Below are 17,331 nucleotides of genomic sequence, written 5' to 3'. Positions count from 1 at the left end.
TGGTAAGGGATCAAGGTGCAGCAGAGGTCATGAAAGCCTAGCTGGGATCCACGGGTTTAAAGACCTTTGCAAGTGGAAAGAGTGTGCTCTGGAGCCAGTGACGTGTGAGCAGAGCATCTGAGGGAGAGAGGCTGAGGGCCAGGCTCTGTGTGAACCTTCCATGTCCTGGCTCAGCAGACGCGGCACGTAACTGAGAGCAGAGAACAGGAAGGCAGAGAGGCCGCAGAGCTCTAGTCCTGGCATGCTGAGCACCGCCCTTCAGCCCCAGGAGAGGGAAGACACAGGTCAGTCAGGAGTGTGCTTCTCCCTGGGCAGCTTCTGAGTGAGGCAGTCGGTGTATACATAAACGGAACTAACACAAACGACAAAATTACAGCTCCCTTGGGCTGGGCTGTCTTCATACCCCTAACAGATATGACCAGCTTTGCTCATAGCAGCTGCAACACGCGACCAGCATACCCGCCTTCCCATAACACATGGTGGCAGCCGAGGCACCACTTCAGCCAAGACCAGATCTCAGGTCCCTTGAGCCTCATACGTCCAGGTCAGGGCCTCGGAAGTCCCTTCCTGGCTGATCACCAAGCTGGTTGCTGTCCCCAGCCTGACTCTGCCACTGCAGACGTTGCCCCTTGGGATGTTGCTGGGAAACATTCAGCTCGCGCTGTTTCTCTCTGGTGTATGGCTAAGAGCTTCCAAGGGATTAGTGATTATTAGGTAGTAGCTGTGGTTGTCTCAGCTACTTGTATTTTTCTTCTGTTTCCTTTTCAATAGCCAATAACCCAAAGGACTGATTTGATTTTCATTTTTAAGGCAGCTGGCTTTGAGGTTGAGTCCTGTGATGATCTGGTTCTGAACAGTAACAGAAGAGGGTGAAAGGTCAACCATTTCCCTGGATCTGATCAATGGCAGGAGTTTGATGGCAAATTAAATGCTAGATAAAACTGTCAAATGATTCTGAGAATCAATTCTTCATGGGAAAAGTTATTTGAACCTTTAATGATCACATTGACTCCCAAGAGAAATAATTCTAGTGTCTCTTCAGACCTTAGGATAGTAATACATAAAAACAATGTGAGGATGATTTAACATAAGATCACTTACATTGTTATTGATCAATAGTATATTCAGCATCTGCACTGTCTGTTTCTCAAGGGACCACATAACCAACCGTCAGATCACCTGAGAGATTGCATTAGAGTCCCAGGCTCCACCCATGCTTCCTGCATCAGACTGCTTGAGTGTGGGCCCTGCAAACCTGCCTTTTATTAAGCGTCTCAGGCGACTGTGAGGAATATTAGATTCTGAGAGCTGTCAGCCTACAGGCGGATGTCCCCCAGACAGAAAATAAAGCCACGCCCACAGACTAGGCCGAGTATCACGGCAGTGGATACGTAGTGTGTTTGGGTTGAATTTGTAAAACAGGTGTTAGTTACTACTGGATTATTTTAACATCTTTGGTGTGGGGTGGTTGGAGTTTGAAAATCAGGACAGCACTGCAGTTACAGGTCCCATCAGGGGCTTTTCTCCATCACCTTCATCAGCTCTTTCCTGATTTTACCTGCTCGTTAAATAGTAACATTTCCCAGGACCGCTTTCACAAAAAGGCTCTTTCTGTGTTCTTCCAGAGCATCACTTAAAATATACTGATGCCTCCCAGATCTGTGCTTCTGACCCCACCTATGGCTTTAGTATCAGATCCATATTTCTGCTGTCCATTGAACAGAGCCACCTGAGAGCCACCCATGGGAGGGACCTCAAACTCTGCTGCTAAGTCACTTCAGTCATGTCCGACTCTGTGCGACCCCATAGACGGCAGCTCACCAGGCTCCCCTGTCCCTGGGATTCTCCAGGCAAGAACACTGGAGTGGGTTGCCATTTCCTTCTCCAATGCATGAAAGTGAAAAGTGAAAGTGAAGTCGCGGAGTCGTGTCCGACCCTTAGCATGGACTTCAGCCTACCAGGCTCCTCCGTCCATGGGATTTTCCAGGCAAGAGTACTGGAGTGGGGTGCCATTGCCTTCTCCGGACCTCAAACTCAGCATACCTCAAATCTAACTCAATGTCTTCGTCTTCCCTCCTGACTCTTAAAATGGCTTTTTGGCTAAGACCCTGGGCTCTGGACACTAACTACCCAGGTTCCCATCCTTCATTAATACTCCCTTGGGCTATTGCATAAATGCCTTGTGCCTCGTTTTTCTCATCTGTAAAATGGGAGTAATGACTTCCTCCTAGGGTTCAGGTGCAGATTAAGTGCCATAACGGCACATAAATAACTTAGGTCAGGGCTGGACCCAGGGCGGGTATTCAATGTATCTTAGCCATTTTTATTATTCATTCCTTTATCAAATATTGATAGAGCTCCTGCTGTGTATCAGACACTTCTCCTGACTTGCATTTCCCAAATTAGACACTGTCAAAACTCAAAGTCCCCCCATTAAACTCTTTTCCCTTCAGGGCAGGTCTCATCCATGTTTTAATCTCAATGCTAGTTTATGGAGTTAGCACTAATTTGCCCAAATTAAACTTTAGAAAGGTGTGTTCTCTAAGTAATTCACGTTGTCTTAAACAGGGAATAGAACATCTCTTACAAAGGAAAGAAATAGAACCAGTGAGATTAAAAAATATTCTCCAAAACCTCCTCTGACCTCAAGAAAGTGAGGTCTAATTGTTGAACCATAGAAAAGTGTCATTTAGTTAAGAAGTAGCTGATATTAACTATCTTACGGTTGAACCTAATTCTTGGTGGGGTACCTGGCACATGACAGGTATCCCTGAATACAAAAATAATTCCCAAACCTAGATCTAAAGTTCTGGGAGTATTCTACAATATACGAAGGAAAATGTATCTTAGATAAACCTTATTTTTAAACAGCAAGATTTCAGACCTTGTAACCCCCCAGAAAAATCTTGAAAGCACTGGCAAGCAGTGACGGGAGTGGGGATCAGGATCAGACAGGCCAGACTGAAAGCCTCGTTCAACAGCTTATTTTATCTCTATGATGCTGGATATGACAGCTAACTCTTATGAAACAACTTACTTCATCAGCTTCAATTTCCTAATCTGTAAGAAAAGGAATAATTATAACAGTTGATCTTTGTGATTGGGGGTTGCAAAGCATCAGACACGACTGAGCGAATGAACTGACCTTTGTGATGCTCTGAGATAAGTCAAATAAAAAGATTTTATAAGCCATGGAGTGCATCACAGTGAAAGGGAGTGTTTTTTAGCATCTACCTCACACAACAGCTAGAACAACTGTCTGCAGTATGCAGAGGAATTGCCTTTGGCAGCTGTACGAACACATCAGTCACCTATGATAGTCGGCTGCGGGGCTGAGGCTCAGCTTTCTCTCCCCTAGAGGGAGGAGTAGGTGGAACATCACCAGGACTCCTTCAGTCCCCCCCATTCTGTGAGAAGAGGACATTTTGATTCCTTCTACCACAGGACTGGCAAGTTCTCAAGGCTCATGAGTAGGAGGTTTTCTCCTTGACTCCTTGCATCTTCCTGGTGGCTCAGATGGTAAAGAATCTGCCTGCAATGTGGGAGACCTGGGTTTGATCCCTGGGTTGGGAAGATCCCCTGGAGGAGGGCATGGCAACCCACTCCAGTATTCTTGCCTGGAGAATCCCCATGGACAGAGGAGCCTGGCAGGCTACAGTCCCTGGGGCCACAAAGAGTCAGACACGACTGAGCAACTAAGCACAGCACACAGCCTTGCATCTTAGAGGCAGAAGGGACTCCTGTCTCATGCATGAGGAGCATATGCAGCAGGTTTTGTTGAGAACAGGGCACTCAAACCTCCTACCTTGTTATAGCCCAGAGCTGCTGCTGCTGCTGCTAACTCATGTCAGTCGTGTCTGACTCTGTGCGACCCCATAGACGGCAGCCCATCAGGTTCCTCTGTCCCTGGGATTCTCCAGGCAAGAACACTGGAGTGGGTTGCCATTTCCTTCTCCAATGCGTGAAAGTGAAGTCCCTCAGTCGTGTCCAACTCTTTGTGACCCTGTGGATTGTAGCCTACCAGGCTCCTCCGTCCATGGGATTTTCCAGGCAAGAATACTGGAGTGAGGTGCCATTGCCTTCTCTGGTAGCCCAGAGAATTGGGTCCATAGAATTGGAACATCTTCCTCAAGGTTTAAATGTGGAAACATGAAGGAAAGCACTTCGCAAATGGTAGAATGTTAGGCAGATGTTGATCTCTGGAGTTTGCGCCCGAACGGGTTACTGCATTGCCCTTTACAAGGTGTGCTTTTTTTTTTTTTTTAATCTGTAGCATCTCTACATTGTGAAGAAACAACCTTCAGGTTATCTTATCACCCTCAGCTGGTGGCAATATTGGGCACTCCTGTTTTCTCTGTGGATGTTTTCCAGGAAGCCAGCAGACTTTCATCAACACCAACTCTCTTTTTTAAACTTTTTTTTTTATTATTTTAATTGGAGGCTCATTACTTTACAGTATTCTAGTGGCTTTTCATCAACACTATCTCCTAAGATTTATTTTACTTCTTTTAGCTGGAGCATAAAGTAGAGAAAAATAAAAAGTAGACATTGCCTTTCTTCCACTTTCTTCCACTTCTAAGCCTTGATAGCCAGGATTCTCATTTCTCTGGCTTGAGACCTTTTAGAAAAGGGAGTGGGGAAAGGGAAGATTACCGAGAAGAATGGGACTGGGTAGGAGAAAGCCTCAAAGGGGGAATTTGGAAAAAGGGTGCCTGAGAACCCTGCAAAAGGAATCGGACCTGTGGTCCCTGGCACCCGTTTCCCCACAAGGTGTACTCCTGGCGTGAGCAGCTGGGACAGGATGGTGGAAATGCAAACGAAGGCTCCCCTTGTCCCCAGGAGCAGGGGTGCACACATCTTTGTGTGGTGAACACATTTGGGGTGTGAGAGCCTCGGAAGTCTGGGCAGTTTGGGTGGTTTGCTTCTCTGTTGTTGCTTTGGGCATCTAAAGGACAGAGAAACATACAACAGAAGATGGCAGAGAGCCCAAGAGAATCGTGGGGTGGAAGGACCAGCAGACTTAAGAAAAACCAAATGACAACAAAAAAGAAAACCAGTTCAGTCCAGGAAATGTAGAGAAAAACGGGAATAGACTCACATTCTGTAATAACTGAATTCTCTGTAATGTAAAAGATATCTAAGGTTCTGAAAAAGAAAGCTCCCGAGCAATGATATTTATGAAGTCTCCTGAACTCTGATTTATAATGGAATTGGAGTTCTTATTCCCTTAAAAAGACACTGAAAATCTAGAGAGGGACACGACACTCAGGAGCATATATCAGAGCAGAAACAAATGCAGAAACAAAACAAACTTATTTCCAACAGAAAAGAAAGGCCATTTCCAGGAATATCAGGGAGAAGGTGGGAGAGAACTGGGCTCCGATTGTTCAGAGGAAACAAAGAGGGGATTGGCCGGGGGCTGTGTGTGTGGGAGCCAGCGTGCCCTCCGCAGGGCTAGTGGGCAGGCGCTGGCTGGCCAGGGGCTGACCCAGGCTCCCTGTTTACTGCTCACAAACCAGAGTCTTGGCATCATGACTTGAAAACCTTTATTTTGGACGATGTGGATTGGGAAGAGAGGGAGAAGAGGATTGTGTCCAGCCTTGGCCGTGAGGCAGCACAGCGTGTGACACGGGTCCCAGGCCTGCTCTCCTGTACTGTCTGTGAGGCCATGGGCAAGTCAGGAGACCTCGAATGTTTGGTCCCTCAAGAGGGGAGCAGGGTGTCTGCTCCTATCACTTCAGTGGACAAGGCACCAGCACCCAAAGGGCAAAATGCTTGAGTCCTCCCATGGGCACCCCTGTGATAGGTAGGCATCATTTCTCATGGCCTTGCAGAAGTGCCGGTACCAGTAACCCAAGAGTCCATTCTGGTTTTTCCCAGGGCCAGGAGCTGGAGGACTTGCAGGTGGAAATGGCAGGGCTTGTGAGCCGAGGCCTCTTCTCCTCCTGTCCCCATCACTGGCCCACCTGTATCGGGGATGCAGGGCCCGTCCCCATCACTGACCCACCTGTATCAGGAAAGCAGGGCCCTCCTTGTCACCCACTCCATACTGAAAGGGTATGGAAGCAGTCTTGATTCTTCACACCCATTTCTTGGTTATGTTCGCAATTGTTCATTTTTTAGGAAAAGCCAAGTTGTCGGGATAAGGTTCTGCATTGTGAGCATTAATGGAAGTGGAAATTACATATTCATCCTCAAGACATGCAGTTGTCATGCTCTTAAAGACAGTTTGAGAGGTTTTAGCATTGCAAGTTGTTATTTTGACAAGGGCTCCCCCCCAGAGCTCCTGCAGCTCAGCCGGCACTCCATCCTTTGTGCTCGGCTGTTTCATTAAGCAGCTGCTGAGACTGTCGCTGGCGTTGCTCTGGCATCAGGGATGCTGCAGCCTCCTAGGCCGCTGTTTTGGGGCCGACATTCGAGGTGTGTGAGCGAGAAGGGCCAGCTGTGTGCAGGTGAAAGGGCTCTCGGGTTTTATGGGGCTTGGTAATGGCTGTGCCTCGATAGATGGTGCGTGTGTTTTTAAATTTAGCCATAGTCGGCCCTTTCTGAAACCAGGAGAGAGCCTGTGTGTGTGTGTGTGTGTGTGTATGTGTCTTTAGATGAGTATTAGTTCTGTGGAGACGAGACCCTATAAGCATCCTAAAAATTATATATCTAGAAAATGACATTTTGCTTTCAAAGATTTCAGCATCACCTGGATATAGTCAAATGCAAACCACTGAAGCAGCCCATCCTTAAAAGACATAATCAGTCAGAATCAGTAATTAAAAAAAGGCCCAACAATCGCTGAAACATACAGGCCTACTGAGCTTAAGCAGAGCCTTTGGGAGCACACAGACAAAAGTCTCATTGTGTGTGAGGGCCCTGCAGCTTCCGGGGTCCCTGGGCCTTCCTCTTTTGGTTCCAAGGTGGAGCAGACCCCTTTTTGTTGCACAACAGCCCCTCCCTGCCGCCCAGACGGAGCCTTCACAATTGCCCTGAGTTTCGTAGGGAAGCCCTTAAAGACTGTCTTATCACAGTAATAAGTGACCCCATCGGTCCATCTCCAACCCCTGCTTTTGCTTCCCCGAGACGAGGGCTGAGGAGACCTAACTATCTATCTGGGCCCCTGACGGTCCCCCTGTGAGCTGCTTCTGGAGAATGCCGGCTCTGGGGGCTGAAAGAGGCTGCCACCCTGCTGTCTCTCTTTCCTGGGAACTTCTTTTCTGAAGCAGCTGAATGAGACCTTTGCAGGCGAGGGTGGTGGCCTCTCCTTCAGAATGCCTGGCCTGTTTCCCAGGGTGAAACACTCCCCAAATATGCAACTTTGTGAGCGGCCCAGCAGCCTGAGCCCAGAGCCGCCTGCCGCCAGGAGAGCTGGCATGGGGTGGGGGTGTGGCGCGGGCCCGGGGTTCACCAGATGCCAGGAAGGCCCGGCCCCTGGTGACGTCACCGGTCGTCTGGGGCGAGAATCTGGCCAACAGTTGGCCGTGACGAGAGCTCGAAGCTTTCTCTCTCTAAATCCCCTCCTTCGTTCAAATCTGATCCTATAAAAAGGCTTTTGTTGAAGAAGCAGCCATGGCATCTTGGTGCGTGTCTGTGTCACTGCTGTCAATATTTCCAAAGATGGGCAGAAAAACCTTCCTTGGTTGAATTCCTGAGCTAACAGGCCCCCAAACTGACTTGGACCAAGTAGAGGTAAATGGCAGCTGTCACATGGCATTTGTTTTGTTTGCAAGTGATAAAGCCAAAGAGGAGAGGAGCATCTTGAGGATGGTAAGAACCTGCTTCCGGGGAGCTCAGCATCAGGTCTTCATGGCGGGAGGGGGTGGCGCTGGGCTGTGCCTAGACTTGCCCTGGTGTGCTCTGCAGGGTCTGGGTATTGTGTAGATCGCTTAGGAGAGAGAGGAGCTCTGCAGGGGGAGCTGCTTCTGGGTGCCTTGCTCAATCTGCTTTTATGGGCTCCTGCAGAACATAGCCATGACCACTGTCCTACCCTGGTAACATGCTTTCTGAGGCTTTGGGTACAGAAGAGTCAAAAAGTCAGATCAAGGAGATGAACACTCACTTCTCCTTAGTCTTAAGTTTTTGCCTAGTTTTATCTCCACTTAAGTGTCCCTGAAGCTCCTGAAGTCTTTGTTTCAAGGAGGCCACTGATGGAAGGACCTGGAAAAGGGAGGGGTTTTTATATTTTTCTGGTTATTTTATGATTTGTTTATTCAGTTTGATGTTCTTTTGCTTTAGCTTGAAATGCACATGCTTGTCAAAAGCAAAAACAACTAAGCCAGAAAGCCATGTCCAGAAAATTACAGACTTGAGCATTCGTGATAAACAAATGTTCTTTCCCATGGCTTAATTGAATTATTTTTCTTGAGGCTCAGTCCTTCACCTGTTCAAACTGTGTGACATTGTTTCTTCATGTTCATGCGTTTGGAGTGAAGCATCATATACTTTGCCTTAACTTTACCCTTTTTTGTGGGTGCTCTGTCTTCACCCTTTCCCCCCTTCTTTTTGCCAGTGTTCTTCTCCTAATGCTTTTTGAACGCTTACTTCTTTCAGCACATCTCTGATTTTATTCCTCTGGATTTTCCACTTGGCATTGAGTGCCAATCTCTCCCCTGGCATTCAGTGTCTGTGCCATGTCTGTTCTTCCAAACGGCGGACTTCCAGGCAGACTCAGTAGCCTGGGTGCAGGGCTTGGCTTGACCACGTCTTAGTTCTGTGACTTGGGGCTAGTTCTGTAGGCTTCATCGTCCTCAACAGTACAAGGAGATAAGCGTGGTACCTATATCACAGAGCTCGTCTGCGGACTAAATGAGTTTGTACTTGTGAAGTGCTTGAGACAGTGCCTCACACCATTATTGTTTAGTTTGGGCTTCCATTTGTAATGTGGGGTTCATTGGTAAATATTAGCTGTTAGCAACGGTAAGACCATGGAAGAGGATGGACTTGTCAGTGTGATGGTGCTAAGTATTTCAACATGTTCTGTTTCTGTTGTGCTTCTGGTACTTGATGATATAAAGCAAAAAAGCCCTAACTAAAGCTGCTGTTTTTCTTAACCTCTTTGTTGAGATTAAATTCATACACCATACAATTCACCCCTTTAAAGTGTGCTCTTCAATGGTTTTGATACACTGCATTATTTTTTAAGAATTTCTGATAAAAATATATAAAAATATAAAATTTGTCATTTTAACCATTTCTAGACGGCATTAGTTACATTCATAGTGTTATGCAACATCATTGCTATTCCCCAAACTTTTTCATCACTCCAAAGAGACACTTGTACCCAAAAAGCAGTAACTCCACATCCCCCACCTCCTCCGCCTCTGGGAATCTCTGATTTGCTCTCTGACTGTGAATTAGCCTGTTCTAGGTAGTTCATGTAAATGGAATCATATAGTTATTTGTCCTTTAGTGAATTTCACTTGGCATGTTTTCAAGGTTCATGTTGGTTCAACAATCAGAACTTCATTCCTTTTTATGGCCGAGTTATACTCCATTGAATGGAGAGACCATAATTTGTTTGCTTATCCAGTCGTCCACTGGTGGACACTTGGGTTGGCCCCACCTTTTGGCTATCTTGAATAAGGCTGCAATGAACATCAATATACAAGTACCTTTTCAAGTTCTTATTGGATTGGCCAAAAAGTTCATTTGGGATTTCCCATAAGGTGGTACAGAAAAATCTAAACAAACTTTTTGGCCAACCTAATACTTCAATCCACCAAAAAATGGAACTGTTAGGCCATGTAGAGATTCTGTGTTAGCTTTTTGAGGAACGGTTGATGTTTTCCTGGAAAGCAGCTGCTTTTCGGTCATTCTGTCCTCTGGCGTGTCTCCCTCAGACTCCACCCCGTCTCCTCCTGCCACCAGAGTTTCGCTGTCCTCCCTCGTCTGCCCCCAGCCACGTCTCCCAGCTGGCTGGCTGAGGGACACCCTTCTGCTCCGTCCCCCACTGGCAGTGCGTGTATCAGCCACCCTGACCACACATCTGCCTGGTCCCTTTCATCTCATTGTCTGAGGAAGGACAGGCTTGTAGGAGGTCATCCGTAGGTCCCAGACCACCCCTGCTGGAAGGGGTTTCAGCCACGTGCTGTTCCTAACACCTTTCAGGTGTGGGGAGCCAGGGATGTGGAGCCAAAAGTCCTGCAAGGATTTCAGCCCTTCTTAGACAGGCTCCTTCATTCTCCCATCACCTTGGTCTCATGTTCTCCATCCACTTTGCTTTTTTTTTTGTCCACCCTGTCCCGAGGGAGAGTTGTTCTTCCATCTTTATTTGCTCACAGTTCCTGTAGTTTTCTAGGAGTGAATTAATGAATAAATACTGCAGCAATCTATAACTCGCCTCAGACAGCCATTCTGCTTGTTGGGCTAATTGTTAGCTTGGGTTTCTGGATGTCATTCATTTCACAGTAAGGCTCCTAATTAATCTCAGCACTGTTCTCACCAGAAGAAAGGCTGATATGGAGAAACATCCCCAATTACCATGAGAAAGGGGATGTGGAGAGCCCCGTTGAGTTTTCCTGGCATCCACCCCTTGTCTCAGATGAAACCCGCCCTTCACACACAGGCAGCCTGGCGATCAAGCCTGACAACTAGAGGGTTGTGAGAGCCGGCGGAGCCTCAGACCACACAGACCCAGCTCGGGAGGAGCCTGCCGGGCCTACGCTCTTGTTTAGCAACACCCATTGTGTTTCCCAGGACAGCGGAGAATCCTGGTGCCCTGAGCGGCAATGCCTCTGCTGTCCCAGAGGCAGGCGGGGTGGTTTTAATCCGGAAAAAGCTAAAGGTCTCTTCTTTTGTCTGTGTTTCTGTGCCTGCAGGACAAAAGATCCTTCATCACCGAAGTGACGTTTTAGAAACAGTGGTCCTGATCAACCCCTCAGATGAAGCCGTCAGCACTGAGGTAAGCATGTGGATCTGTGGAGCCTCACACAGTGGACAGAGCCCCAGCTGATGAGAGGGGATGGGGCAGTTGGTGAAGAGGGACAAGGCGGGGGGAAGCAAGTGCTGGGTCCAGGGATGCGTCTGTGTCCCTGGCCAAAGGCTGGTTCTCTGCATCAGCACCACCTGAGACTGCCCCTTTCGATCAGGACAGAGTGGAGGACGCTGGCCAGACCGTAGGGTTCTGTAGAGGTGAGGGGTGTGGAATGCTGGGGATACCCAGAGGGTGTGCTGCTGGTACGGAGTCTGGCTGGGATGTCGCAGGCTGATTAGACGCAAGCCTTCAGGCTGATACGGCTGTGACCCAAATGTGGAGAAAAAAGGCTTCTCAGACACAAGCTTTCTCAGCACATCCTGCCCACCCCCTGGTCACGGTTGAAATGCAGGATAGCACAGCGGTCAGGAATATGGGCTCTGCCGCCAGACTGCCTGGGTTCTGCCACCCACTAGCAAGTAGCCACAGGCAAGTTATTGACCATCTCTTTGTCTCCGTTCTGCCTTTGTGAAATGGAGATGATAATAGTGCTTGCATTTAGTGATGTGTCCAGAAGTGTCGCGTGATTAGAACATGGCATGGCACTTGGCAACCAAAACATCAATGCTGGCCGTTGTTCTTGTTTTTATTACCACCATATAAAACTTTTGCCAGAGAGCATAACTGGGTATTTCAGAGCCTACTGTAAGGTCAGTAGGCTAACACCGAGAATCTTAGGTCCCCCGGCCCAGAGGAAGTGATGCATCTCCATTCCCAGGGCCTTGCCTGCAGTTCGGCACCTTTGAAGTTGAACTGCTTCTTGGATGTCAGAACAGCCGCAGACCTAGGCACCTCCACTATCCACCGCCTTTCTTCTGCCCACACTGAGCATCTCTGTGACTGTAGATTGTTTTCTTTTTTTTACATTGAGATACAGTTCACACCCATAAAATCCATCCTTTTAAAGTATGCAGTTCATTGGAGTTTAGTATAGTCATAATATTGTGGAACTGTCATCAACATCTAATTCCTGAACATATCCATCACCCCTCAAAATCCCAAGCCCATTAGCAGTCACCAGCCCCCCATAACCTCTGGTAACCATTAATCTGCTTTTTACCTCTAGGGATTTTCCTGTTCTGAATATTTCAGATAATGGAATCATACGATCTGTGGCCTTTTGTGTTGGGTTTACTTAATTAACATAGTATTTTCCAGAGTCATCCACGTGTAGACTGTATCAGTACCTCCTTCCTTTTTATGACAGAATACTATTCCAGTGTATGGGTACACCACGTTTATTTATCCACGCATCAGTTGATGGACATTTGGGTTGTTTGCCCTTTTGGCTGTTGTTACATAGCCTGCTTTGATCCCATGTCATCTTCTCTGGTTGAGCAGGACCTCTTTGACAATCCATGAAGGTACAAGATTGAGGCAAATGATGCTCTCGTGGTCTCCCTGGCTATTAGAATCAGAAAGTAGATAAAACTTGGAAAAAAGCTGGAGGCTGAATGTATGTACAGGCACATCGCCTGTGAGAAATGGAGAAGGAAAAAATAAGGCATTTCTTTGCAGAGCCCAGGTTCACCTGTGGAGCAGATGGGGCTGGAATGATGACTTTGGTACATGTGCGGTTCCTTGGACTGTGGGGTTCGTGGGGACAGTGGGTCACGTCCTGTTTACTTTCCATCCCTCCCATAGTGCCTTGCATGATGCCTGCCAGTCACTTTGTGCTGAACTGAGTTGGGCTTAGAACGTATAACCTTGGTGCTTGGAGCAGTGGTTCTGCTGAAGGACAGGCTGGCTCCCTGCCATTTAAAAGAACAGAGAGTCCTTTCGTGCAAATGGTTCACAAGTCTGTTTAAAGATTCCCAATCAGGGTGGCCTTTTGTCTATGTTCAAGTTCAGTGTCAGGCACCTTCCTGATGCCAGTGGAGACCGCTTTTGGAGCTGTGTGTCTGGTGTTCGGCTTGGCAGGAAAGGGGTCCTGGGTGGGAGGGGCTGCCTTTGGGCCTTCCTTGGAGCCCTCTGATTCCTGAGGCAGCAGTTGGGGGACCTGCCCTGTACTTGGTGAGTCAGCCTGTGAAGTGTCGTGTCTCACAGATTGCACGCTGCCAGCAGGCACAACTGTGCAACCAACGATTGCCAGCTGTGGAGAATGCTTTGAAAAGACACAGAAACCGAGGGGAGAAAGTCAGCTACTGCTACTGTCTCAGTTGTAGCCAGACTTGGAAAAGGGCATTCGTGGGCAGCTGGTGATCGCAGGCGCTGGCTCTGTCCAACACCCCGGGGCAGTGTGAAGACCGGGAAGCGAGAGATTCTTGTTGGTTAGGAACCTGAAGCGCTCCAAGGGCCAGCCCGGTCCTGCGGGTGGGAGGCCGGTGCCCAGCACAGCTCAGCGCTCCCCTGCTTTGTTTCAGGTGCGCTTAATGATCACGGATGCCGCCCGACACAAGCTGCTCGTGCTGACGGGGCAGTGCTTTGAGAACACCGGAGAGCTCATTCTCCAGTCCGGCTCTTTCTCTTTCCAGAACTTCATAGAGATTTTCACCGATCAAGAGGTAGGCTCCTGTCTGGGAGTATCCACGCTTTACAGTTGCTCGGTTATTGCTGTCGCCTTAGGCTGATCTTTGAAAGCATTCACGGGAGATAGGAGGAGGGGATGGGGTACTCCTTTGAAATAAGCAAAACCACGTGGTACAGGGTCCTGTGGCTCATCACCAGAGGAATTTAGAGCACTCATCCATATAATTAATTGGAACCATTCTGATTGCCCGATGGAGGCGGGGGTTGGAACAGTCATCATTTTACAGATGGCAGAGATGATGGAGGAACTCGGAATGACAGAGTCCACAAGAAAGCCCAGGTTGCCTGTTTTCTGAAAGAGCACTCCAAAGATCTCTTTAGGGGTAGTATTTAACTGCCTTGTTTCAGTGCATGTAACCTACTTCTCCTGGTCAAATTATTTCTGATTTCTCTTAATGCCTGGCTCCAGTATTTGAGCTTGGGCTGCTTGAGTAGCCCAAGAAAGGAGGCAGGTAGGAAAATGGGGTGCATCCATAGCACACGTCCATGCCCCAAGAGTGTTAGAGTAGCTGGACTGAAGCCTGATCATTAACACATCTAACGAGTATATCTTACTCAAGGTGATACATGATGAAGCATTGAAACTAATGGGATGATAGTATTATTTGGTCAAATCAGATCAAAGATTTTAATTTGGTTATTTCTGCTTGAGAATTTTATCTGGTTAGGAAACTTCTCTTTCCAAAATAACGCACCTCTGTCTCCCAGTTAGAGCAACAACTCAGGGCTGTCAGCATAGCCGCTTGGGGCTACCCATAGCTGATAGCAGACTGCTACAGGGAGAGGGCGAGGGACGTGCTGACAGGAGGAGTTACAGCATCTATTTAAAACCATCTTCCTGAGAACTTCCTGAGAGGGCGGCCTCTTAGTCTCGGGGGTGTTGGGAAGGGCCATCTGTCTTTCTGCATTTAATCTTCCTTGGCCCTGCAAATCAGAGAGGTCTCTGTGTACTTTCCATCACTGGCAAGAGCTGTAAATAAACTGCCCAGCTTCATTAGGCTCACCTGGAGGCTTTTTGTAAAAAGACTGGTGCGATGACATCACTGTGTTTCTCCGCTCACTGGGTCGGAATAAAAAGGAACTTTTACTTGGCATTTGAAGCTCCGGCTTTCAGAAGCTGTGATGTCATCTGGGTCCCAAGGCAGATAGCCCAGGCTCTCCCCACGGCAAGGCAGGGCCCCGGGCACCCGCAGAGCTGGTCCCACTGTTCCCACCTCACAAGGGAGGCCTGCGCCCTGTGTCTCTGCAGAGCTGTCCTCTGGCTTCCTCCAGGGCTGCTGGAGTTCAGGCTGCATGTCTTGATTGTCTTGTATCTGTGGCGTCCACACCTAGGAAAGGTGTGGCACAACCTTGTTCGTGGCATTGAGAAGCCCACGGCAGGGCACTGTCTCCCTCTGCCCACTGCCCTGAGATGGGTGGGTGAGCACCGCAACGTCAGAATCTTTCGCAGGGTTGTGTCCCCAGGTTCACACTGTGGATTTGTCTGGTAGCTGAGAGGTCACACAGGCTGTCAGCACCTTGGCAAGAGAGAGGGCTGCCGGGGCCTGGAGCCAGCCCCGGGGCCCAGTGCCACGTGCAGGCGGGCCGTTGACTGGCTTCCCCATGTTGGGTTCAGGCCGGCACCCTCAGCTTATTTATGTGCACGTGGGTGCCGCTCCTGCATTCCTGTTTCAGGTCAGTTTCTACCCCTGTGTCATGGGTTTGTCTTTTTTGGCAGTAAAATAGAATTGGGGACATATGTAAAGGAAAGGGTTTGTCACTGCTGGAATTTTAAATCCGGAGGCATCACAACCCACCCATCTGGACCCCAAATGTCTTTAAATAAGGCACAGTGTCGTGAACATTGCTGCTTAACACACATGAAAAGATCTCTAGGATTTTCCCTTACAGACTAGGTCAGTGGTATCGGGGTGCTGCGGGAAGACAGGGAAAGGGGAATACATTGGGTTAAATTTACTTTCTTCCCCTTGTTCCAACCAAAGCACCTGGGCCTTTATCTTTTTTTGCATTCTGGACTTTGGAGGAAGGATGCCATAGCCAAAGTGGATTGGAAACCATGGGACTAGGCCAATGGTTAGCAGCTTTTTAGAGCTCTGATCCTTATTGTTGCCTTGGGAAAAGGTTTTGAGGCCAGAATGACTCAATAACTAATGGATCTTAAAGGCCATTTGGTGTCTACTTTTGTTCCTTTTACTTAGTCCTTGAAACATACCAGTCACTCCAGAGAAACCAGAAACATAATTTGGCAAAAACAAAAATGACACATTTAAAAAAAAAAGAAAACAAGAATAGCTAAAAATAAATGGGCTGAATAACAGAATTATCGGTACATTTTAAGCTTCAGCTTTGCAGAGTCTTAGTCATTGGAGATCAACTACAAAACCAGAACCTACAGATAGAACAGTCATCTGGCTAATCCATCCCTTCCTGCAAACTGAGGATGGTGAAGTCACCATCTCCTGGGGACATTTTTCAGTCTCTCTGTTGGAAAGTTTTTCCTTATATGTCTCATCCTATCTTCAAGGAAGGAATGTGATCCCTTTTCCACCTGACAGTGTCTTAGATTTTAGACACCCTTTACTGCCAATTTTTTCACCCTCCAGATTTATCATTCTCAGTTCTCCTCAGTGTTCTTCATAAAACAAGATATTAAAAGTTCCTTATATTCTCTCATCACTGTCCAGTGGTAGGAAGGAGGCCCAGGGGTGGAGATGGGTGAAATTCAGGAGCTCAGTCTTGGCACTGTTACCAGACAATTACATACAGGGGTCCAGAGCTTGGGGAATGAAGAGTGGGCTGGAGATGTTAATGTGGAAGCCATCAGCACATTAGAAACAGATGACATAATCTAAAGGGAGAAATGTGTGAGCAGAGAAAGGGGCCCAGGTCTAGCATTTAGAGGCTGAGGCCAAAGAGAAGGAACCAGCAATTTTAGTTTGTTTTTGTCCAGTTTCTCTAAAACGTTATGACTCACACTGGATACCAAACTCTGCGGATTGTGAGAGTTAGTGACTTCTATAGTTTTCAATACAATCTTCAGTAAGTCTAAAAGTAACTTTTGACCATCACCATCCACAATTAAATGTCAATGAAGAAGGGAGGCTCTGAGGAGCTCTGTAATTAACATAATTTTTTTTGGGGGGGGGAGCTCCCTTTAAGAAAAAGAAGAAAATTATTGATACACAATTAAGTACAGGACTTTGGGAGGGGACCAGACCACTGAGGAGCCTTGAAATTTAAGCTGCTTTAAGCCTTATGATAAAGGCACTTCACTATCAACTAAAATCCCTGAGTATTTTCTATGGATATTGTTGATACGCCCCCCTCTCCCAATCCTGTTTTCCCAGCTGGTTTATTGGACTTTACATTTATCCCTTAGAATGCCTCCATTAAGAGTTGACTTAGCCATCATCATTCCAAAGTCAAGAGCTTTTCTAAATGTCTTAATTCTGCCATCCCACATTTCCAAGGCCTCCTGTTTTCATGCTATCCACAGATCTGATAAGCCTGCCTCCACCATTCAAGTCAGTACCAACAGGACATAAATGAGCCCACCACAGACCCCTTTCCAGGTTGATGCAAACCAGCAGCTATAAGTTCAGCTATTGTCACAATGTTCAGAGATCCTTTGAAACATCTTGCTAAATCCCAGAGATATGCTGTCTGCTGTATTTCCTCATTAGCCAAGCACATAACCTAATCAAAAGGAAATGTAGTTAGTAGGGTATGGCTTAGAAATTGCACTCTTATTTCATTAATATTATCTGCATAGTCACTTATTTCCTGTATCTTCCTTCCTCTTCCAGTATGCCTGCACTTAATTAGAAAAGGCAGTTAACAAA

General features: G+C 47.4%; 1 protein-coding gene across 2 annotated transcripts in view; it reads left to right on the top strand.

Annotated features, from left to right (window-relative positions):
* MAP1B (microtubule associated protein 1B) overlaps positions 1-17,331 on the top strand; it is a 93,228-nt gene that overhangs the window by 59,002 nt on the left and 16,895 nt on the right. The window contains exons 1-3 of one of the 2 annotated variants that reach the window (XM_027520346.1): positions 7,551-7,755; positions 10,806-10,888; positions 13,324-13,464. In XM_027520346.1, the coding sequence (XP_027376147.1) occupies positions 13,333-13,464 (132 nt within the window). In that variant the 5' untranslated portion in view covers positions 7,551-7,755; positions 10,806-10,888; positions 13,324-13,332. Of the gene's footprint in view, positions 1-7,550; positions 7,756-10,805; positions 10,889-13,323; positions 13,465-17,331 lie in introns of those variants that run through there. The other variant, XM_027520345.1, reaches the window with a different exon arrangement.

This window comes from Bos indicus x Bos taurus, chromosome 20 (genome assembly GCF_003369695.1).
Source record: "Bos indicus x Bos taurus breed Angus x Brahman F1 hybrid chromosome 20, Bos_hybrid_MaternalHap_v2.0, whole genome shotgun sequence".
Classification (NCBI taxonomy): Eukaryota; Metazoa; Chordata; class Mammalia; order Artiodactyla; family Bovidae; genus Bos; species Bos indicus x Bos taurus.
The sequence above is the reverse complement of the archived record's forward strand: the minus strand, read 5'-3'. Positions and strand labels throughout refer to the sequence as shown.